The 25,347-nt window shown below is 37.8% G+C and overlaps 1 protein-coding gene across 2 annotated transcripts in view; it reads left to right on the plus strand.

Annotated features, from left to right (window-relative positions):
* The window catches only part of TMEFF1 (transmembrane protein with EGF like and two follistatin like domains 1), an 80,738-nt gene that overhangs the window by 17,378 nt on the left and 38,013 nt on the right, over window positions 1-25,347 (plus strand). Inside the window, exons 1-5 of one of the 2 annotated variants that reach the window (XM_070595285.1) lie at window positions 3,057-3,123; window positions 5,842-5,951; window positions 15,036-15,165; window positions 18,620-18,646; window positions 21,003-21,099. In XM_070595285.1, the coding sequence (XP_070451386.1) occupies window positions 3,072-3,123; window positions 5,842-5,951; window positions 15,036-15,165; window positions 18,620-18,646; window positions 21,003-21,099 (416 nt within the window). In that variant the 5' untranslated portion in view covers window positions 3,057-3,071. Of the gene's footprint in view, window positions 1-3,056; window positions 3,124-5,841; window positions 5,952-15,035; window positions 15,166-18,619; window positions 18,647-21,002; window positions 21,100-25,347 lie in introns of those variants that run through there. The other variant, XM_070595284.1, reaches the window with a different exon arrangement.

The raw sequence follows: 25,347 nt of genomic DNA on the forward strand, positions 1-25,347 counted from the left end.
GAAGGGGAGGCTGGGAGTATCAACTGGTGTAGAAAGGTCAGGAAAAGAGTTGGAAGACTAAGAAACAAGCTATGGGATCTTTAGAATAGAGGTCATATTGACCTTGAAGAAAAGGGGAAGGAAGCCAGGCTTCCTGGAGGTTAAGGCATCACCTAAGGAGGGCTACCCACTCTGAGCCAGGACTTGACATGAACTTGGAGGCGATATATTTAGGTCCCTCTATTGAATTGAAAAATAGCCATAGTAATGTGCAGAGATCTTGGAGATTGCTGCTTATTTGACTCATTTTCTTTACAGTGACTGTGTTAGAGAACTAAGCATAAAGCCTTTGGTTTCATCTTTATAGTGCTTCTCAACTGGGGGTGATTTTCTCTCCAGGGGACATTTGATAATGACTGAAGATGTATTTGGTTGTTAAAACTGGGGTGGTCCTACTGGCATCTAGGGGGTAGAGGCCAGAGTTGTTGCTAAATATCCTTCAATGCATGGGATAGCCCCCCACAGCAAAGAATTATCTAACCCGAAATGTCAGTAGTGCCAAGGTTGAGAAGCCCTGAATTTTTTCATAACATCTTGCAAAGTTTTCACTTTTGGTTCTCTGTAGGTGTTAGCTGACTCCTAAGATCTCCAGAACTACCTTCTGTTTAATGGAAGGGTGGTAGAAAAGTCGTGTCATTCTGGAGGGCTCGTGGGTCTCGTTTTGAACTGTAGCCTGAACCTAGTTAGTGCTGCCAAAAGTTGAGGATTTTGGCAGCTCAGGTTCATAGTAAGTAGGATTTCTTCCCCTACTGTGTATTGTTTCCCAGCTTTGAAATGTTAATGAAAATTGAGACAAGTTTTATGTTTGGAGCATTGTGTGATGGATAGATTTGAAACCAGAGCAAAAATATTTTTCTTTTGAGCCGTTCTTCTGAGTGCTGCTTTGTGTGAAATCATTCTGTTTGGATCATTGATTTTTGAGGGCCTTGGTAATGGCTCATCCATTTTGCTGAATTTCCATTTTGGGCTCAGGAAGGCAGGTGTGTAATCGTTAATGTTGACAGGTAGTAGGGTACCTTCTTGATGTTTGGTACTGTATGGAATACTTGGAAAAAAGTAACATTCAGAAGATGATCCCCAAATAGAATTCCTTCTGCACTGAGTTTGAGCTCAGGTGGTGAGGAGTCAGAGCATCAAGAAGTCACGATGGGGACCAACCCTGTGGCTGAGTGGTTAAGTTCACCCCCTCCACTTCAGCAGCCTGGGGTTTTGCTTGTTCGGATCCTGGGTGTAGACATTGCACTGCTCTTCAAGGCATGCTGAGGTGGTGTCCCACATGCCACAGCTAGAATACACAACTATGTACTAGGGGGCTTTGGCGAAGAGAAGAAAAAAAAAAAAAGAAGATTGTCACCTGAGCTAACATCTTTTGCAAATCTTTAAAAAATAAAGTCATTATGCTCTTGATAAATTAGTTTTATCATGTTGACTGTGGTGTAGCACAAAATTACTTGACTTGCTTAGAAATATTTATGCATTAAATTTACATGCAATCATTATATCAGGATTGTGTTTAACTACACATATCAATGACCTGACCAACAGTGGCTTGAATGATAAGAGCTTTATTTATTTGTGTTTGTTTATTTCTTATGACAGTAAGTGTGGAGGGATGATATCCAGGGTAGGGGTGGTGACTATAATTCTCTCTTTCGGCACTCTTGCTCCTGTCTTTCTGCTCTACCACCTTAGCTTGTAGCTTTCATCTTCCTGCATGCAAGGTAACTGCTACAACCTTAGGGAAGGGGTTTACTCTGCAGGCAGGAGAAAGAATGGAAGAATGAAGGAGGAAGGGACGGTGCTTATATGTGAACTGGCACAGAGTGAGGGAGTCTGGGAAATACACATTATTTAGCTGAATACCTTGTGTCCCTGAGCTAAATTGGGGTTCCCTTACTAAGAGGGGAGAATGGGTCCAATGTAGGCAATTAGCAGTGACTGCCACTATAACAAAGCAATTTGAAATGTGCATTCATGAGCTTGTGACATTCGTGATCTTTTGTTCTCATGAAACACTGTTGGAATTTTTCTATTAATTTTCTTTACTTACTGTTGAACACTAGTTTTTTGATAGCTAGCAAGGAAGTAATATCAGATACTGAAAATTTAAGAAATATAACTGACAAAAACTCTTAAAATGAGAAAATTCTTTCCATTGACATTTTTCCCTTGCAAATAAGAAAATGAAATTCTTAATTTGATTTTAGTGAAGGTACATTATAGTCTAGGACACCAGTTTTCCTCAGGAGCATGGTTTGGGAATCACTGATATTAATATTTATGTGTATTATTAAATTACCTGTGTCTCTGCTTTCACTTAGATTGTTTTCCTAGGTAAGAACATTCTCTTCTCTCTCTTTTGCTATGACTCACATGTTGTGGGCAGTTCAGACATTCTTTATTTTTAAATCTTTTCTGAATTCTGTATAATATGCCTATTAGTTTTATAATCAGGAAAAAAGTCAGTTTTTCAAAGTCAGTGCAAGTCTTGCATCTTTGACACTGCACACTGCACTCAAGTCCATTTTTATCTCCTACTTCTTGAAACTACTAGAGCATCATAGCCTGTACAACACAATTTTCCCCTTAATTATAGACTATATTGAATTCATCACTAGTTGTTCCATATGTTACCAAGATCATAAGCTCCCTGTTATGTATTTTTCTGTGTGCCCCAAATTCTTAGCGTAGACTAAGGTACATAGTAGACACTTAATTAAATCACCTAAATAATCACATTTAACACATTCACACACATGAAAATAGCATGGATTTGATAGCAAGATAGGCATAAAATAAAACTCGACCAATAACCGGTATAATCAGCATTTCATGACTTTTACCCTTACCTATTAATGTAGGACCTCTAGCTCCCTGAGAATGCCTCCCCCCAAGTTCATTCTTGGAGTCACCAAAGGGTGTTTCACTAATGTATTCTGTGGGCTCACTAATGTATTCTGGCCACTGCCACGTGACTCGTCTTTTTCTTCCTGTGATGTTTGCTGTCCCTGCAGCTCCCCCGGATATCAGGGATGTACCTCCGTGCCTCCTGCTATGATCTCCTTGGCCGTGCTCTCCTGCCAGGTGTGCTGTTGCTGGGCTGGGGCTGTTGAGGCGTCCCAGCCCCTTTTCTCGCCTGTTATTATATCTTGTTGCTTCAGAGGTTTTAGCGCAAACTACTCTTTAGTCTCATTGTAGCCTCTGTCTCTGGCATGATGACCTTTTGGGGCTGGGTTGGGGGAGCGATCCGAGTGATAGATGCTACCTTGTGCTTAGGATCACTTCTGTCCAAGGCTTTGTTTGTTGGGCCAAGCTTTGCCGCCTCACTTTAGTAAGGATGATGACTCTCCCCAAATGTCCTGTAGTCTCTCGTGCAGATCCCTGAACAACTCTAGGTCTCCAGACATATGTGAACCTTAAGTGGCAGGGATGGTGTAGGTTCTCGATTGAATCCTACTGTACTTTTGAAATCCAACAGGTAAAACATATGACAATGCAAAGAATCTCAAGCCAAGGTAGCAAGTCATAGCTCAGAGCGTGATCTTGACCCACAGACAAAATAAAAACTTTACTTATTCTTATTTTATATGTCTGATTGTATTGGAGCCCAGTGTGAGCTTTAAGGTGAGAAAGAAAAGAAAAAAGAAATGTATTAAATTTTATTTCTGAAATGGTACAATTCTTGTTATTTCTGTGGCCCCTAAAATTGGTTCAGCCTCTAGTTGAGCAAAGATATTATATATTCTTATTCTCTTTTCCAGAGTGGTTCTTTATTAATATTTAGTTTTCTTCCCTGGGTTTCAAAATGTATATTAGACAGTAATTGGAACCAGACCTTGTGCAGGTCTCCAGTAGGAATGTAGGTTGATAGAAAAAAAAGCAAACCCCACATTTGGCATTGAGCCGCAGGAGCTTTGCAAGTGGCTAAGGGGGAAAGGGAAAAAGGAGCAGAAATTGGGAGATGAGGACAACCAAGAACATAAAGGCTCTGTGGCCAGCGTGAAAGGATTTAAAAGTTGGTTGTCTGCCCCTGAAATGGTTTGTGAAACAGTGAGAACGTCAGAACAGTTGTATTAGTTTCCTGTTGTTTTAAGTTTCTGCTCATGTCTTTTAAAAACAATTGTACATGTATGCTTGAACTTTAGAGTAATCCAATTCTGTGCACCTGAGATCCACGTAAGGAAAACAAAAACATGTTTTTTGGTATCACATAGTTACACAGACATTTGCCTATACTCCTGCAGTGCTTGGTTCAGAGTGGTTACTCAAATGAGTACTATTGACTGTCAACTCCTTGAGTATTTAGGTACTTGACTGCCAGCTCCTCGGAGGGTCAGTTAGAGGAAGGAGACCCAAAACACTGTTGCAGAGCAGTAAGAACAAATGGGACAGAGAGAGGCAATGAAAGTCAGCAGGACAGATGTCACCAGATATACAACTCTCTTTTCTCAGTCCACTGAGCCCTGCTTTCAAGTCTCGAAATGGGAAATGACCAGTGATGGAGGATGTTGGACAGGGATAGAGTTCCCCAAGGTCTGTTTCCCTAGACCTCATCTTGATCTAGAGTTGCAGGGGACCTTGTGCTCTTCCCAGACAGAGTCAGGAGCTAACTTAGGCCGCTCTGCTCCCAGACTTATGTGTTCACTGCTATACTGGGATTTTTTATTATTATTATTATTAGTATTATATTTTTGTGAGGAAGATTTGCCCTGAACTAACATCCATTGTCAATCCTCCTCCTTTTTGGCTTGAGGAAGGTTAGCCCTGAGCTAACATCTGTGCCAGTCTCCTGCTTTGTATGTGAGGTGCCTCCACAGCATGACTGATGAGTGGAGTAGGTCCCCTGCCAGGATCTGAACCCCTGAACCCTGGGGCCGCCAAAGTGGAGCACTTGGAACTTTAGCCTCTTGATCACGGCGCTGGCCCCCAAGGGATGGGTTTTTAAAACAATCATTTGTTTATTGTTTGCATTAGTTCATTTGTTGTTGTATTTCTCATTCCCAATAGGGAGGATATGAAAATTGCTTTGTAGTGGTTTTCACTCAATTCCACCTGATTGGCAGCTTTACTTAGCACTAACCTTGAGGCTATCGATTGGTTTTCTAGAAAGCTTTAATTTGGTAGTACCAGAGCAAGGCTGACAGTCTTGGAGCAGGAACAAAATGACCGCAGAATTCTAGTCGTGTTGATTGGCTCTGCTTCCTCTGGTAGAACAAAATTAAATCAGTCATTTAAAAATTTTAAGTCTAACAAGATTTTGAATCTTTTTAATTCTGTGCACATAAATGTTCCATACATATCTATTGTATGAAATTCAAATTTTATAGTTCTTTTTATTGTAATTAAAAGTTTATCTAGAGTGAATAATGATCACTCACAATTTATTCTGGATACCTAAAGAATTAAGATTCCTTTTAGTTATTCTTATTTATTATCCTTAAAAGTGACTTAGTCAATAGAAAAATAATCTAAAATATTAGGACAATAGTAAGAAGATGCTAAAGCTCATGGCAGGCCAGCTGGAAAAATTCTATAGATTTACCTTTGGAAATTATATGAAATCTTAAAATTTTGTTTTATTTTGGTTTGGGTTACTTTTAGGCATATTATTATGCAAGATTCTCTTTGGGGAATCCTGAACATTTTGTGTCATATAGAACTTGCTTTTTGTATGTTATGTCTTACTATTGTACTTGTGAATGCGGTGATCACATTTTTAAGGATTTTGTTCTTTTATTTATCTCTGTACATTTGGATGCAAAAAGACAAATTATCTAAGAAACAATTTTTCCTCTTTCACAGAATTAAATGTGAGAGAGTCTGATGTAAGAGTTTGTGATGAGTCATCGTGTAAATATGGAGGAGTCTGCAAAGAAGATGGAGATGGTTTGAAATGTGCATGTCAGTTTCAGGTGAGGAAACTAAACCTATTTTGAAAAATTTCACATTTCTCATATTTTATGATTCTACATTGTTCAAATTAAAAAGCTTAAAACACCTTGAACTCCGTAAGGAAGTTGGGTTCACAGCCCATTGACATTTTTGTCAGATGAAGCACTAGTGTTTGTACCTTCCATGCTGCTTTCCTTGAATTAAGTGGACAGACTGTCAATAATAGATGTGAAAATCCTTTGAAAAAGTATTAAAGTTCTGTTCAAATGTAAGGTGTAATTGTCACTGAAAGGAGTTAAGGTACAGGCTGCAGTAGAGTCTCTTATTTAAAATGTTGGCATTTTTTCCCCCTTTCCTTTTCTTTCTAGTCTTTTTCCCTTCCGTTGTTTGCTGCTGTCTCATCTTTTTAGGCCAAAGAACATGACCGACTTGGTGCCTCAGGGTAGTTCAAGGATAGAGATGGACTAGAAAGGGGAACCTCAAATTAAGAGTGTGAATATCTTTGCTTTTCAGATGCTATTTTAGTTGTGATTCTATTGTCTAAAAAAATAAGTATAACAAGGGAAGCAAAATGTGTTACACTCAGTTCTTCCTTTTTGTTTTTTTTCTGTGATTAAATTATAATTTGGCATCAGAATGTTTCTCACAAGATAGTCCCTGATTCTAGATTTGAGGTGAGATTAAGAAGGAACTAGAATTTTTTTCACTCATGATCTCCATGATTTCGGATTTCAAGGGGAGGAAAGGGTACAGAGATCGTGTATCAAAGTAAAGGAGAGTCAGTATTTCCAGTAACCCTATAACCTCAGGCAAGTTTCTGTATGATCCATCTGAAAAGAGAAGGCATATTCTTACCCTTTCTTAGGATATTGTAATGAGAATCAAAGCTAGAAAGAGAGCTTACATGTGAAACCTCTTTGAAAACTGTAAACTATCATGTTGTTTATTTTCATTAAAAGTGGAGCGTTTAAAGGAGGAAGGGTAGCGGGGTATATTATTGTCTGGTCAAAGAGGTTCTTCATGATCAAAAGGGACTTTCCAATCGACTGTTTATTCACAATAGCCACCTTTGACATGGCTTAGCTGGCACCATCCCTCCCCCCACCGCCAGTTACTCGTGCAATGGTCTGGCCACTGTGTTGTGCCTGGTTCCCTGCCTGCTTCCCAAACCCTCTTAAAAGGGATAGCAACCAAAGTGAGCTGCTTTCCTTAAAAGAAGGTGTTGGTGTACATAGTGTAACCAAGCCCTCATGAACTTTTACTTCTTTCTGTTCTTCACATTAGGTAACTTTTTATTGATCTATCTTCATGTTTACTTAATCTTTTCTTCTGTCATCTCTGTTCTGCCCTTCCAGTGACTTAATATCAGTTATTTTATTTCTAGAATTTTATAATTTCTGTTTATCTGCTGAAATTTCCTGTATTTTCATTCCTTAAAAGCATATTTTCCTTGAGCATAGATATGATTGCCACTTTAAAATCTTTGCTAAAGATTTCATTTTATTTATTTATTTTTGGTGAGGAAGATTGTCCCTGAGCTAACATCTGTTACCAGTCTTCCTCTTTTTTGCTTGAGGAAGATTGTCCTTGAGCTGACATCTGTTACCAATCTCCTTCTTGTGGCTTGAGGAAGATTGCCTCAGAGCTACATCTGTGCCAGTCTTCCTCCATTTGTATGTGGGACACTGCCACAGCATGGCTTGATAAGCAGTGTGTAGAGCCACACCTGGGATCCGAACCCACTAACCCTGGGCTGCCAAAGCAGAGCACATGAACTTAACTGTTATGCCACTGGGCTGGCCCTGCTAAAGATTTTAAATAACATCTGGGACATCTCAGGGATCCTGTTTGTTTATTGTCTTATGATTTGAGAATGGATTGTGCTTTCTTGTTTCTTCATGTTAGAGTGATTTTGAATTTGTCCTGCACATTGTGAATCTCTGAAAGAGTATTGTCATTTTTGAAACAGTTAAATTGGCTGAACTCAAACTGCAGACTCTCTCTTCTGTGTTCTGGACAGCAGCACCAATATCAGTTCATTTCTTTTAGCCTTGGCTGGGCTACTTGGAGTCTGCCCCATGAGTCGTTTTGGAGTCAGCCAGAAATTTGGTCTGTTTATTTACAGAATCTGGGACTGCCCTCTGACTCTCTCCTTTCTGGATTTTTCTCTCTCTTTCCAGTGGCTCTAGTTGCCCTGAACTCTGTCATTTGGTTCTTCAAGCCAGAAGGATTGCAGGGTCTTTTTGGTGTTTGAGTCACCCTGTATCAGGAAGACTGGGGCTGTCACCTATTCCGGCTGTCTTCTGATATTTCCCCGGGTTAAATTCCTTGATGTGAATTGTTAGGCCAGTGGATACTCATATGCAGATTAACATTCTCACCAATAGTGTGTTAGACTGGTTGTCTCCCCTCAGCCTCTTGGTAGTGGATTTTCTCAGTCCTTTTTAAATTTTCTTGTGTGAAAGGTAAAAAAATTTTTTTTTAATTTTCATTGGATTACTAGAGAGATTCAAAATGTGCCATATCTTCATCATTTTTTTGGTGAATATTTCATACTCTTTGCCCATTTTTTGCAGTATTTTCTTTTTCCCTTGTGTTGATTTGCAAAGACATATGTAGGTATGTGTGTATATATATGTATACACTGTGTATAATACACTATTTGAGTACTTATATCCATTAATGGTCCTAAACATTATATATATATATATATATATATATATATATATATATATATATATATATGTAAGTTATATAACTCATAAACTTTCACGAGAACCCATGATGTAGGTACTCCTTTGATGTGGTTTTTAAAAGAGTCCCATATAGCCCATAGTAAACAACTTGCACAACATATAAGGTAGATAATATAATGAAAAACATGTCCTCCTTCCACTCCAGGCTACCAGTTGGTGTTCTCAGAGAGGACGTCTGTAACTTCTTATATTTCCTTCTAGAAATATTATGTTATACAAACATGTAGGTGTTTTAATTCCTCTTTAAGTGCTAACTCATTTAACAGTATTTACCTTAGAGAGTGTTCCTTTTTAGTTTATATAGATACAAAAAAGAATATTTTAAAGAAGTTACCCCAGTGTCATTTTCATTTTGTTTCTATTTTTTGATAAAAACTTTTAAATTTTCGTATCATTTTTATCTTTGTCTTTACGATTCTGCTTTTCATTAATTGAAAATCTTTCTCTGCAACTCTAAGATTGTAAAGAAATAGCCTTTTTGACTGTTTTAACATACTTGAACAGCTAGAAAATCCTCTCACGATCTGTCTGAATCCCTTGCAGTCTTACCCTGTGACAGCAGGAAAGGAAATGAGTTAGGAGTTGAGATCACTAGTTGTTTATCCATTGCCTGCTTTGTGCTGGGTGCTGGGCTGGAAGCTGGGGATATAAAGATGTTTCAAGGCACGTTGCTTGCCTTGTAGGAGCAAACTGCCTAAGGGCTTACAACATGATTTGATCCTGCTGCTGAGCCAGCCTTCTTTTGACTACTCTGCCTTCTCGTACGCTTATGTATCTGTTCAAGTTAGTTCTTGCCAGTTGAAGAAGAGTATCTCATATGCCCATTAAACACCTTTCTGCTGGATGCTTTAACAGTGTCTTTCAACTCATTAAAAAACTTGCTTATGATTCTGCATGCTTTCAGTGTTAGTATAAGCTTTCTGGGGTGTAATTTAAACACATTTTAACAGATAATAAGATTTTAAACAAAGTCTAAAATTGTTTTTTTCAGTCTGTTAGTGAGAGGAATTATATCTTGCCATATTATATAAACAAAGCTACTTTCATTAATTTTGCACAAAGAAAAATGATCAATATTACATCTTTCCATTAAAACTTTGGTAATATACAAAGAGGAGTGCCTACAACTTCTTCCCTGTTTTCTTTCTTCTTCTCTCAGGAGTTCTCTGAACTGTGTTTCTTTCTTCCTCAATTTATCAGTGTCTGCTCTCGCTAGGTGTCATGCTCTCTTCTTAGACCTTTGTATAAAAGTTGGGGTTCTCCAGAGAAACAGAGAGGAGAGATATATTTTAAGGAGTGGATTCACTTGGTTATGGAGGCTGAGAAGTCCCGTGATCTGCTGTCTGCAAGCTGGAGGCCCAGGAAATCCGCTGGTATAGTTCCAGTCCAAGTCTGAAGGGCTGAGACTCAGGGGAGCTGATGACATAAGTCCCAGTCTGAGTCTGAAGGCCTGAGAACCAGGGAAAGACCAGTGTCCCAGCTCCACAGTCAGGCAGAGAAAGTGCATTCTCTCTTCCTCCACCTTTTTGTTCTCTTCAGCTGCTCAGTGGATTGGATGATCCCACCCACATTGGGGAGGACACTTACTCAATCCACTGATTCAAATGCTGATCTCATCCAGAAACACCCTCAGAGACATGTCCAGAAATAATATTTAATTTTGGGTCCCTGGCTCCCCATCAGGTTGACACATAAAATTAACTATCACAACCTTGTTATTATTTTCTTATTTATTATTTTCAGGGTAGTGCCTGACACACAGTAGGTCCACCATAAATGCTTGAATGGATGTGGCTCCGGAGTTGTACACTGCTGTATCTTTCTAAACTACTTCAAATCACATTCGTCCAGCTCAAGAGAAGGTGTTGGGGAGAGTTCTCTCCCCCAGCAGGAGTGGCAATAGAGGAGGCAACCCTTAGGTTAGAGTCAGGACCTTAGCGCAGAGTCAGTGCCTAAGCCAGAAGTTGCATGTTTGCATGTTGTTAACATTGCCCAAATCCCTTAATTCCCCCTCGTGCAATGAGAGGTCCCTAAGAGAGACCCTGGAAACAGACTGACCAAGGACCAGCAGGTCTGCTTCTCTCATCTCACGCTCACGCCTAGGTGTGTGCTTAAGTTGAATTTCAGGGACATTGCCTGAACTGTTTTAAGCCCCCTGCTCACTATATCAGGTGACATATAGTCACCTGCTACATAACTTGAATGTGGAGTGCTTAGAGTACACCAATTGTAAGGAATCATGGGTCTTCCACTTACTAGTTATGACCCTGGGCAACTACTTAAGATTCAGAAATGTTAATAGCAATAGCAAAACCAGCAAATATTTATTGAGAATTTACCATGGCCAGATACAGATGCTAAAGATGGGTTTCTCGTATTTAATCCTCCTAACAACTTTATTAGGTAGATATGATGACGATTACCATATTATATATGGGGCTGGTGCTAGCCCACAGTCACTTGGATGGTGGACGCAGGATTTGAACTCAACATTTGACTTCAGAGCCCCAGCTCTAAGCGCTAAGTCATGTGCTTCCCAGGAGTGTTAGGACATTTAAGTTAGATAGGACATTTGAAGTGGGAGCCAGCGTTTACTAGATAGAAACTCTTGTTCAATAACTGTTCACTATTACCTTAGAGATTCTCATTCCTGTCAGACTTAATGACCCTTTTTTTGTATGTGAGGAATATTCATCCTGAGCTGACATCCGTGCCAGTCCTCCTCTACTTTGTATGTGGGATGCCTCCACGGCATGGCTGACGAGTGGAGCAGGTCTGCCCCTGGGATCCAAACCTGCGAACCTGGGCTGCCGAAGAGCATGTGGAACCTTAACCACTTGGCTATGGGGCTGGCCCCATGACCCTTTTTTATAACCAATAATTTGTATTGCATTTCTTCACTATTCTTAAATGAATTCATAGATAATGTAACCAACATGAATACATAATTAAAGAAATCAATATGGTGTATGATTGCAATGTAAAGGAGAAATAAAAGTAATTTATAGTAAAATAAGTATTTCAAAATGTCAGTGCTTTGGCATGATTATGTTAGAAGACAGTACAGTAGTCAGATGCTTATACCTACTTATAATGAATGTTTGGATTTTAAAAAAGATCAGCAGCAATTTCATACCAGAATACTTGAAAACAAAAAACTAGAGGTATGATAGATGCTAGAATGAAAACTAATATTAGGGGCCACCCTGTGGCCAAGTGGTTAGGTTCGTGTGCTCTGCTTTGGCATCAACTCAGCACATGTTTATCCAACCGTTTTTAATTGTTGCATTATTTCTCGTAGTTTAGATGACTATCAAACAATTGTCAGTTTATTCAATGATTCTTCTATTCATGGCCATAGACGTTGGGGAATTTTATTTGGCTGCTATCAAATTATGCTACAATGAATGTCTTTGGCTGTATAGCCAGTTTGGATCCTGGGCACGGACCTACACACTGCTTGTCAAGCCATGCTGTGGTGGCATCCCACATAGAAGAACTAGAATGACTTACAACTATGTGCTGGGGCTTTGGGAAGAACAAAGGAAAAAAAAAAGGAAGCTTGGCAACAGATGTTAGCTCAGGGCCAAATCTTCCTTACAAAAAAAAGAAGAAAAAAAAGCATACCTTAAAAAAACAAAAGCGAATATTGGGATAAGTTATAACAGAGCAGCCTTGTTTGTATATGGTAAGTTTTACCATAGTTCCTACCTGAATGACTAGAGAAGCATTATATGGTATGTTTGTCTTCGCTCTGTGGACTGTCCTTTCCTTTACAGTACATCTAACATCATCCATCTGCTAAATGACAGTAATGTCCTTTTATTAACATTACAACCAAAGATGCCTCCACAGGGGTGCCCATCCCTAGGGGGTGATATCAGTACCTTTGAGAGCACTGCATTAGAAACTCGTTAAGCATTTGTGAGGGGAGAATTGGGTTGAAAGTCTATAGACTTAGCACTTGACGTCTTGGAGCTTAGGGTGCCTGGCTAATTATGCATTGTATAATTGCAGAGTAACCTGTTGACTCATGCAGACATCATACAAGTTGTTGTGTACATTTTAGGGAAAGAGAATAAAGGAATGTGATCCATGAAAAATTGGAGGAATATAGGAAAGCTTCCTAAAGTAAAATTTTAGTTTTAATTAAAGTTGATGCAGGAGTCTACTAATAATGTATAGCCAATCAACTTGGTTATAAAATATTTTATTAGAAATTGTTTTTGCTAGTGCTTGACATGTGGTGCCATGCCATATTTATGGTTTATAAAGTAAATTCACCACTTTTTAAAAGTAAATAAGTGATAAAAGTAAATCTTGTTCATTGCAGGAAAATTGAGAAAGAAAATCATAAACATGGAAATAAAAAACCATGATGACAGGGAAAGTGAAAAATTTATTGATGTTTTCTTCCAGGATTTACTTTATGAATATTTATTTTTTCTAAATAATTGAGATAGTTTTATGTAATTTATTTTCTTGTATTTTTATTTTATAGTATTTAAAAAATTTGCATTCAGTTTTGTGGACTAGATAATATATTTTAAAATGGCACAAAATTCTCAGAAGTTATATGTGTGGTGTTATTGCCTACTTTTCACCCAACATTATGTTATCTTTTCCTGTCAGCCAGTATTCTTTTCAAAGGTAATTCTCAATGACTGGAATATTAATTCTTTGAACAGAGAAAACATGCTTTAATTAAACACTGCCTTCTTGGCTTTTTAGGTTGCTTCTACGTTTGCGATATTGATTTCTGTTTGAAATGGCTGTCATAAGTTTTCCTCTACAATGATTTCCTTCCGATAGATCCCTAAATGTGTAATTCTGGATCAAAAACTGCCTGCCTTTTTCAAGACTCTTGAAATGTACAATTGTCCCTTGGTATCCACAGGGGATGGGTTCCAGGACACCCTTGGATACCAAAATCCATGGATGCTCAAGTCTGTTATGTAAAATGGTGCAGTATTTGCATATTATGTGCACACATCCTCCTATATACTTTAAAGCGTCTCTAGATTACTTATAATACCTAATACAATGTGAATGCTATGTAAGTTGTTGTTATACTGTGTTGTTTATGGAGTAATGACATGAAAAAAAGTCTCTGCATGTTCAGTACAGACGCAACTATCATAGGTCTTTAGATCAGCTGTTGGTCGAACCTGTGGTTGGTGGAACCTGAGGACATGGAAGCCTTGGACATGGAAGACTTGGACGTGGAACCAGTGGTAGCAGAGGGCTGAGTGTGTTGTTAAATTATGTTCTTAAAAGTTAGGTTGAACCAATTTAGATTACTGTAACAGGGTATTGGTATGCCCACCATGTTTTGGTCAACAGAACGCATGTACCATGGTGGTCCCATAAGATTAATACCATAGAGTCTAGATGTGTAGTAGGCTAGACCATCTAGCTGTGTGTAAGTACACTCTCTGATGTTCACACAAGGACAAAATCGCCTAACAGTGCATTTCTCAGAAAGTATTGCCATCATTAAGCAATGCATGACAGTAATTGGCTATTTGTATTTTTTCTATAAATTTGTCTTTTGTCTATTTTTTATTAATTTGTATTATCTCTTTTTAGTAATGATAATAACTTGTGTCATGTTGTTATAATATTTTCTCCAGATTTTAAAGCTTTAGTCCTTTACATTTTTGACATATAGAAGTTTAAAAGCTTTTTAAAACATACAGGTCCAGTGTCATTTCACTGTATCACCTTTTTTCTTCATCTTATTTCTACTCATCCTTCAAGGCCCAGCTCACATTCCACTTTCTCTGAGGAGGCTTTTCTTGAATACTTCAGCTCACAGTGATAGGTATTATATATTATACTTACTGTCTTTAGTATGTGATCTAGCTTTACTGTATATATATATGTATTTTTTTTTCTGTTTTCCTCTCTAACTGTAAGGTCTCTGAGAACATTTATCATGTATTTCTTTGTGTCTTCTTACCTTGGGACTCTGCATACTAGAGATATTAAATAAACAAATTTTGATAATAAAAATTTTAATAAAATATTACATAATTCATGCTCATTACAAACATTGCCAAGACTGTCCTCTTAGATTCTCTCACTGGATCTTTATAGCAAGCAGATGAAGTAGATAGGATAGGGGTTTCCATTCTCATTTTTATTGATAATTGATAGTTATTTTCATTATGAATGTGAACAAAGGTATGAAAAAGTAGCATAACTTTTCTTTTTTTAAACCAAATAAAAGAACAAACTATTGTGTAGTAGAAGACTGTCATAGTACTATAGTATTGCATTCGTGAATATGAAATAAACTATTAATATTCATGCCTAGTTCTGAATTTATTTTTGTTTTTTTCACAGTGCCATACAAATTACATTCCTGTCTGTGGATCAAATGGGGACACTTACCAGAATGAATGCTTTCTCAGAAGGGCTGCTTGTAAGCACCAGAAAGAGATAACAGTGGTGGCAAGAGGGCCGTGCTACTCCGGTATGTGGGCTGTTCTTCTGAGGAAATGTTAGAATTTGTTCTGCCATATTTTCTCAAAGAAGCTTCCAGTCAGAGGTCTATTCCCCAAACTGCTGGATGGACCTGTGGTGATTGTGTGGAGAATGGGGAGCTCTTTTTTGCCCCCATTTCATGTTGTTGCTTTTTAACCCCAGGTGGTCTTGTACTTTGTTACTTCTCAGTACATTTTTAATGCTTAGTTCCTTTTTTGTCAGGACTTTGCATATCTTTCACCTTATGGTTTGAATATTAGAATATTTGGGGTGGGAGATGATATGGGATCCATTTTGTTGATTTTTAGTTTTTGAGGGGAAGGGGTGGGGTATATCCATAGAAAGCCATCAGTGGCCTCCCAGGGTGTGTGTCTTTCTAAGGCTCTTTTCTTCTTGCATATTCTCTTTTCTGTCTGCTGACCCTCATGACCCACCTTCCCCCAGTTGTTTGTATTTCCTTCCTTCTCTTTTCCTCCCTGAATCAGTGGTGGTGAATTTTGGAAGCCATTGATGTTAGTTTCTTACTTGCGTTTGTCTTTGGGGGCAGGGATGCAGGTGAATATGGTAATTAGAATTACTGTATGCAGGTTAGCGGTGAAGGTGGAAACTATTCTTATTTGATGTTCTCCATTTCCTTTCTTTTTTTTTGAGGAAGATTAGCCCTAAACTAACTGCTGCCAGTCCTCCTCTTTTCACTGAGGAAGACTGGCCCTCAGCTAACATCCATGCCCATCTTCCTCTACTTTATATGTGGGACGCCTACCACAGCATGGCATGCCAAGGGGTGCCATGTCCGGACCCGGGATCCAAACCTGCGAACCCTGGGCCACCGAAACCAAACGTGCACACTTAACCACTGTGCCACCAGGCCGGCCCCCTCCATTTCCTTTCTTTATATATTATAGTGCCTATGGCACAGTTTTTGCTGGGGCTATATTACATAAGCATAATTGATTGATTGTCCATCTGGTCGATCTCAAACTCCAGGTCCATTAACATCACATGACTCAAAGCCCCTACTCTAAATTACATGGTTGGTATTTCTGGTGTGGCCAGCCCCCACTCTAAGACTATGGAGTGTAGCCAGCCTCACCCTAAGATCTGATTTGGTCAGTACCTTCCCTAAACAAGACACTTCTATCAGGTACGACATAAGTTACCTTCCAGAAGTCGAGGGCAAAGGCCAGACCTCTCTTTGGACAAGGCCAAATTCTTTTCCATACAGTAGATAATTAGGTGCTTGGAGATATTATTATGATCTTAGGCAAATAGACTCATTTGATGTGGTTCTTAGATACTTCTCTAAGTACATTGTGTGTCACAGACTTGATTTAGAAACTGAAAAGGAATATGGAGTTCTTTACAATCCCAAATTAATTATGCATCATTTATGAGGAGTTTGTGTTTAAGACACCAGCTGCTTGGATAGACAGTGAATGTTAAACATTAGAAAGCAGAATGGTAGATTGGAAAGAACACTGTACTAGAGTTAAAAGACCTGACTTTTAAAGTAACTCCAGCTCTTATTTACTGTATGACCTTGGACAAGTCCCTTAGCTGCTCTGAGCTCCAATTGCCTAAATGTTAAGTGGATAAAATCTCCTGGGGTTGTTAAATGAGGATTGAATGAGCTAAACTAAAAGGTGCTATATTGATCCTGTAATTTACTGGGTGGGCCAGTGTTGTTCATGTCATTGGTCTTTTATTGGTTCTTTTCCCTGTGGAAATAACATTCTCTTTTGCTTACTTGAAGACTCCTCTTTTAGGCTTTAAGATTGAGCTTAAACCTTTCCTCCTGTGTGAAATCTTTCTTCTGTGGCATCTCCTGGCAGAGTTTGTTCACACTTTGTGCATATCTCTATGTATATATCATACTTTGTTTCTTTTATCTGACACATCTATCTCCAGCCAGACCAGTCATTCCTCAGCAGGAAGCAGTATGCCCTGCCTAGGGAGGTACATCATAATCCCAGGGTTGGGGTTGAGTTGTGTGGCTAGGGGAAGACGTGTATACAGTGAAATATAATCTACAAGAAGAACTCAACTTCATTATCAGACTAGTTACAATATTTAATTTATTTTGGAATTCTAAATGATACTAAAGATATGAAATACAGTATTTATTAAAATTGGACTTGAGTTGAAAAAAGTTTGGCAGTAAGTATCTCATGCACTGAGACTGTCTTATTTATCAGTTTATTCCTAGCATTTACCATGTTGCCTAGCACATAGTAAGTACTCAGTCAACGTATGTGGAATAGGAGGAAAAAGGGATTGTTTTCCTAAGAGAATTTTGGTCATGAAAATAATTTTCAATTGAGTTCCCTTCTTCCTTCTCTTTGTTCTACTCTTTTTTTTTCTCCTCCTTACTCAGAGAAGATGTAATTTGTATGGTTGATTAATCAAAATTGAATGTAGTCTAAGGCTTTCTATAAAATCCCATGAAGATTTTGCAATGCATACTACATAAAATATGTATTTTCCCAGTTCCTCTTTCTGCCGTATCTGGGAATTTGATTATTGTCTGAAGGGGCTTGAAGGGAAGGGAGCAATATTGTTAAGGGTATTGTCTCCCACTTTAGAGAACTATTTGAAGAATTGGAGTAGGTTTTCTAAGACAGCCTCCCCCTCCCCCCCAGAAAGTGCTAGATGTGTCAAGTTCTACACTTGACATCTCTACTTTTTTGCTGCTGGATGCTGATGATATGATAGCATTATCCTCCTTTCAGCATGCTCTGTGCCATATGTTGGTTCTTTCAGGATTGTAAAATAAATATTTAACATTAATTACATTTTAGACGGGCTTCTTGCTGGTGACTCTGAGGAAGGCTCTTTAATGTCACTAGTAACAAGTGTCCCATGTACACGTTGGTGAGATTTCTTCAGATTAGGTTTCCTAGAGGAAGTTAATTTCATCAGTAATTGGAAAACCTCAACCTGAGGTTTTTTCCTTCTAAATCTTGGGACTTTTTTTACCTTTTGGCTTTTGGCCTTCATCCACAGATTTCATTAAGAAGATTTTTGGAGCAAGACCCAAAGCTCTTTTCTTCTCTTTCTAATAAAAAGAGCTTATTCATTGTTCCTCTCAAGCTTTAACAAAATTAAAATTTTCTTCTACCTTTAGGTGAGTTAATAAAATTATTTCTATTTAGCCATTTACTTTACAATATTTATTGGTCTTTACTCTGTGCAAGGCACCTGGATATTTCCTCAATGGGCTACAAAGATGCATGAGTTATAGATGATTCTGTGTCCAAGGAATTTATATTTGGAGAAAGGCACAAAACAGGTATATAAGAATAAACTGTTAGGCATAAAAAAATGAGAAAAGGGCAACATGAGAATTGATATCATAGTTTGATTTTTGATAAGAAATTTTATTATTTGATAAGATGAAATTTCCAGGAAAAGTGTTCATATTTGTTCTTTGTTTTTATTCTCAGATAATGGTTCTGGTTCTGGAGAAGGAGGTAAGTTTCAAGTACCCCTTATGGGACATTTGTTTTCTTTCACTTTTTTTAACAGCTCTATTGAGATAAAATTCACAGACCATACAGTTTGCTCATTTAAAGTGTACAATTCAGTGGCTTTTAGTACATTCACAGAGTTGTGCCTTCATCACCACAGTCAATCTTAGAACATTTTTGTTACCCCAGAAAGAAACTCTGCACCCCTTAGCCATCACCTCCAACACTTCTATACCCCTTCGACCTAGGCATCCTTTGTTTCGTGCAGTTATTTTTCATGAAAGGTTTATTGTCAGACAAAGGGGAAATGTTGTAGCTCTTGTTAAATTGAGGTTGCACCAAAGTGCCTTCTACTTAGGATCGTCCCCACGAGTGATTTTGGCTTGGACCACAGTGTTTGTAACTCTCTCCTACTCCTTGCTTACAAATTTTTGCTCATAAGGAATTTTTAAAGTACAGAGTTTAAAAGCCCTCATGTGAGTTGTGCACAGCAAAAGAGAAGGCTTGCAGAAGAACTAGTGGAATTTAGGCTTTAATTTAAACCATCGTAATTTTCCTGTTTATGTTTTGATTTTATTTTACAAATATATGAATTATTTCTGCTTTTTAGAAAACTAATATTTGGTAATAACATATAACAAAATTTCTTGTAAATTGTCAGAATCGAGAATGACTAATCTATTTCGTAGTCTAATGAGGCTCTAATTCTTAGTGAGTATCCACTATTTGCAAAATAGCGTTTGAGGTGCTATGGGGATTCACGAAAAGAAAACTTACTCTGGTAAAATTCATGCTTACTCAAATGAAAACTAAGTTCTGATCCTTTGAACACTGTCTGAAACCTTACTCTGGGCTTCCACATTTGTTAGAATCCTAAAATTTCAGAGGTGGAAGGGACTTTAAAGGTCACCCAGAAAATAGAACTGTCCTGAGGAAGAAGTTCAGGGATGACAGCTTCATTGAGGGGTGGAGGAGGGGGGGATTAAAGCTGTCCAACGATAGAATTTGATTTAAATGGACGTATTTGGGAAGAAGCTTCATGATCACGTGTGAAGGATCAGATCATAAATTCTGGGTCTTAAAGCTGGAAAGGATTTTGAGAGACCATGTGGTCCAGCCCCTGTGGTCAGATATTCAGTTAGGAAACTGTCTCTGTTCCTCTATGAAAGAAGTGAAAGTTGATCTCAAGATTTGCTTAGGTAGTGCACATACTGGATGTCTTGCTCAGAGGCTGTGGGTTGACAGTTTTAGGGAGCAGGAGTTAGAAAGGCTAAGTGTTTTTCTCAGATTAATACACCAATGTTAGTGAGCTTATGGTGGTTGTATGACTTCTAGATCTCATGATGTTTCTGAGGCCTCAGAAATACTTAAGGTTATTATCCCTGGAATCTCTTTGGGAGTATTCACAAGAATTTGGGGAGGATTTCTACTTAAAGTGCAGGTAGACGCCAAAAATTGGAAGTTTGGAAGTATTAGCAAACAGGCATATTAGGTGTGTGTCCTCTCCTTTTAATACCCTCTTTACCGATTGGCCTCTCCGGCATAAGGTGTTCTTTCCCCAACTAGAATGAGAAATTCTTGAGTAAACTGCAGTCCCTAAATTGGCCTCAGAAGTGATCTCCCTGCCCAGTTTGAGATTATCAGGCTAGGATCCACTCTAGCTGAAACCCACAAATGTAGGGTCCTCTTCCGCGTGGAATGTGAGCTGACTTGGGGACTGGTGGTATGCACTGTTTTTTGTGGTGGATCATAGGAGACCCACATACTTCTGCATTCTGAGTACTTTTGGCTGTGCTAAGTGGGAAAGTAGAAAAAGGGGCAAGTCTTTTGTAAAGAGACCTCTTCCTTTTTATTTCGGAGATAAATATATTTTTTTAACTCTGGAATTAGTTGTTGTGTGGTCAGAAAGTCGGGTGTGAACTGATATGAGGAAAAGGTGATGGTTGTACTTTAATGTACTTAATCATTTTTTAGCTAACCAGCATTGCACAGGCTATTTCAATAGGGTAATCACTGGACTAAATTTATTGCTCACGTTTCGTTTTTTCCTCTCTCATTTAGTGTTATATGGTAATTCTTTTAAAGGCAATTAATTATCAAAACCTACTGTATTGTTCCTTTGTACATAGGTTAAGGGATTATTTTGCTAGTACCAGTACTTGTTTTTCATCACAGAATATGTTACAGTCAATATTTGCAAGATTTTTGGGCTCAAGTGTGGATAGGTTTTGGAAGTGATTTTTATGAAGAACTTGGGTACAGTCTCCCCAGAAGTAGGATAATGGCTGCTGAAAACATGAAACATATCTGGAAAGGATCCCAACGTTCAGTTGAAAATTTAACTCTTCTTTTTAAACAGAAGAGGAAGGGTCAGGGGCAGAAGTTCACAGAAAACACTCCAAGTGTGGACCTTGCAAATATAAAGCTGAGTGTGATGAAGACGCAGAAAATGTTGGGTGAGTTCACTGAGGGAAACTGACTTGGAAGTTAATTGTCAGCATGATTATATTGTAGAAAGGCTTCATTTAAGCTGGTTTGTATATTTTTTGTGTGCTTTCTGTATTTGTTTGTTTAATGCTAGTATATTGACTTTTCTCTTAAGTTGATATAATACTGTAGCTATTTAAGTCAGTTTAAGTGTTAAATTTTAGAATGAAAATCCATTTCTAGTTTTTTTGGTTTTTACCTCTGCTTTTTTTTTCCATTGATAGTTTTATGTATTTTATACCAAGTGCTAATTTTATTCATCAGAAATATTCTTATTCTGAATTATCCTACTGTTATCCTTTCAACTAGTATCAATAATAAACAGTTTCTCTTTTTCTTGCATTTTTACGCAAAAACTTTTCGCATATTTTAATGTATTAAGAAAAGTCCAAAATGATTTCAAAATTTTAGGTATAGTAAGTAAAAATTATTTCTAGAAATCCCTGTTGGCACGGATTGACATTATATTGTTTTATTTTCTCATGTTCAGCCTTCACTAAGGTGGATTGTAGCTAGACAGCATAGTCTGTCCAATTTTCAGTTCACTCCCTGTAAGAAATGGTGTTGTTTGATGGAATAGTAACACTACAGACATCATCAACACAGTTGTGTTCGTTTCTTCCTTTCATCAGGTTCCTGTTTATTTATTCCCAGTTTCGACCTTCTTTCATTTCCCTGTGGTGCTTGCTTTTGGCGTAGTTGATTCTAAAAGCTTTAGTGCTGACTTCGGGACCTTATACCACAAATGGATCTTCACTTCCTCAATTTCCCCTTAATTCATATTTTAAAACATTTTATAGAGACTTGTGCTTTCTTCCTTACTCATGCATATTTTTGTTGTGTATTTTCTAGTCCCATGTTTTATTCAGCTCTTAAATGCATATTCGAACCTTTCACTGGACAGTAGCAATGTGGTTTAATTAGCGTTAATCCCCGAAGTGAGTTTTACAAATCAGAATCACACCATTTTTCTGTATTATGTTTCAAAATCAGCTATTTGGATGGCACTTGGTAAAATTAATGTCTAATCGCTCACTTGGTGTGTATTTAAAGAACGTGAGAATTGGCAAAAGAGCTCTAAGTTCAGTAAGAAGTGAATTCAGCAAAACCTGCATTTGCTCTGTTTCTGCACATTGGTTACTTGGGTTGACATGCATCCATCTGTTTCCGTCAGAGTGGTTTGATTTGTAAGATGATGTTTTCCAAAGTAGGTGTTGGTTTGTAGAAGGAGAGAAATGATGAGCAATAGGAACTTGCAGAGAGAACAGATAATGAATGTTGTGCTCTCTTCTTGCTTTGTACTAATGATACGCGTGATGGAACACCACTCTGTGTGCGCGTGTGTGTGCGCGTGCGCACGCGCGCATGTGTATATTTCTATAGAGATTTAATTCTTTTCCTCAGGGCTGTTCTGTAATAGTATTCAGAGTCAAAATAGCTATCAGTGATTGATTGGCTTGGTCTATTGATCTGTTTTTATTCCTTCGACAGTACCTCTATTCAGTCCTATTTTATACATTTCTCTGCTGTCATTTTTCATCCCTTAGTTGAAAGATCTAGGGATCTTTTGCTTAAAAGTAGAAGAGATTCCATCATGTTGCAGAGGCAGCCCGAAATATGACATCTATATGGTAAAATACACGTCTTTCTCTGAACACCGCCTCATGTTATAATATGTAGTCTCTGTCCATCAGAGCAACTCTGTTGTGTGTACTAAATTGATTTTGTGTGTGTTTCTTACTTGAGAGCTTGCAACCACTCTTCTTTCAGATACAGGCTCTCTAATCATAAGGAAGTGGACACAGACTGGGAAAGGGCTTACCAATATAAGGAGCCTGCAGGCTGAGCAGCCAGCTAAGGGGCACGTAAACTGGGACAGCCAGGTCCAGGCCAGGAAATTGATGCCATAATAGGAAAACATTAAGGAACCAATTGGTACCTTTACCTAGGAAATAAATGATTAAGCTAAAATGGTTGATCCTACTATGGAAGGAGATAAGAAATTTTAGGAACATCTAATCTTTTAGTCTATAAAACACTTATTACTGATGGCAGTTAAGTTTAACAATTTAAATGTATCTCAATAATTGTTGTAATTTTTAAAAACTTTTAAATAGGCCATGGTGCCAAGAAAGCTATATGGAAGTTACTTAACTCCTCCAAGGCACCTTCTCTTTGCTTTTCATGGTTGCCACCAGGGGAATAGAAATGTGTTTGTCTAAGGATAATTTTGACCCAGCCTGCTAGACCTATGGAAAACTGAGATGATGAAATATGACATTAGCCATTAAGCCTTAATTTTTATGTAAAAACCTCTTTTTAAAAAGATTTTTTAACTTTATTGATATTATGATAGTTTACAATCTTGTTAAATTTCAGTTGTATATTATTGTTTGTCACTCATATTGTAGGTGCACCACTGCACCCTTTGTGTCCATCCCACACCCCCCCTTTCCCCTGGTAACCACTGATCTGTTCTCTTTGTCTACGTGTTTAAATTCCACATATGGGTGGAGTCATATAGAAATTGTCCTTTTCTATGTGGCTTATTTCACTTAACATAATACCCTCAAGGTCCATCCATGTTGTTGTGAATGGGACGATTTTATCCACTTTTATGGCTGAGTAGTATTCCATTGTATATGTATACCATATCTTCTTTATCCAGTCATCAGTTGATTGGCATTTAGGTTGCTTCCATGTCTTGGCTATTGTAAATAATGCTGCACTGAACATAGGGGTGCATGGGTCTTTTGGAATGGCTGATTTCATGTTCTTTGGATAGACACCCAGTAGTGGAATGGCTTGGTCATATGGTAATTCTGTTTGTAATTTTTTGAGAAATCTCCATACTGTTTTCCATAGTGGCTGCACCAGTTTGCATTCCCACCAGCAGTGTATAGGGGTTCCTTATTCTCCACAACATCTCCAACATTTGTTATTTTTGTTTTGGTTATTTTAGCCATTCTGACCGGGATAAGGTGATATCTTAGTGTAGTTTTGATTTGCATTTTCCTGATGATCAGTGATGATGAGCATCTTTTCATGTGCCTATTGGCCATCCGTCTATCTTCTTTGGAGAAATGTCTTTCATATCCCCTACCCATTTTTTGATTGGGTTGTTTGATTTTTTTGTTGTTGAGTTGTGTGAGTTCTTTATGTATTATGGAGAGTAACCCTTTCTTGGATATATGATTTGCAAATATTAAAAACCTATTTTTTATTAAGAAGATGTAATATAACTTTCTTATTAAAAGATAAAGTTTCAGTTATTAAAAATAAAAGGTCTTAGTTACAAACCAAAGACTCATGTCATGACTTAATTGTTATAAACTCTACTAGAATCAGAGATTGTTAAGGTTGGGTAGGATCTTAAATTTATTTTCTAGTCTAATCCTTTCACTTTACAGATGAGAAATTTGAGGACTAAAGTCAGAGGATTTTATGGATTGGATTCTCCTGGGTTCCAGTACAGCATTTTTGTTAGCATATGCCTTCCTCTATTTGCCTTTTTTATTCATAGAAGGATTGCTGTCTTTTTCCTACTTCAAGGAATGCTGCTTGATGACTTTAAAAAACGCTACCCTCTTCTTCAGCCTGGTCCCGGCTGTGATTTCTTTCTTTCCTTGTGTCTTGGTCAGTCTTAAGTACTAGCTGCTTTTAAATTCTTTGTTTACTCCTTAGCTGCCATCTAGAACACCACATGCTTATTTATTGGTTTTTCTATCAGTGACTTTCAGACTTTTTTGACCACAACTCCACATAAGAAATATGTTTACACTGTGACCCAGCACTCCTGTACATATATTGCATGTGATTATAAATACGTATTAAGTAAAACAAAGGTCTACGAAATAATACCTTTATTAAATGCAGTATACCCTAATATTTTCTATCTTATTTTCTTAAAAAATCCTGGTGGTGACCCATTAAGTTGACTTTATAATTCACTAGTGATTCTGACCTACAGTTTGAAAAATATTGCCCTATAATATAACTATAGTAGATATTATATTTCATGTTATATTTTTAGGTATGGATATTCATTTAAAAAATATTTTATCTTTTCTCATTTTGAAATGTCTTTCCCATTAGAAGAAGTGTTGTATAACCTATCTGGTTTCCAAAGGGCAGCTGAAGTCTTTTTCTGTTGCTTTAAAACTCTTCCTCTTTTTCTCTTAATAGTTAAAAAAAACCCTGGCATTTTGGGGTAGGGG

This window comes from Equus przewalskii, chromosome 26 (genome assembly GCF_037783145.1).
Source record: "Equus przewalskii isolate Varuska chromosome 26, EquPr2, whole genome shotgun sequence".
Classification (NCBI taxonomy): domain Eukaryota; kingdom Metazoa; phylum Chordata; class Mammalia; order Perissodactyla; family Equidae; genus Equus; species Equus przewalskii.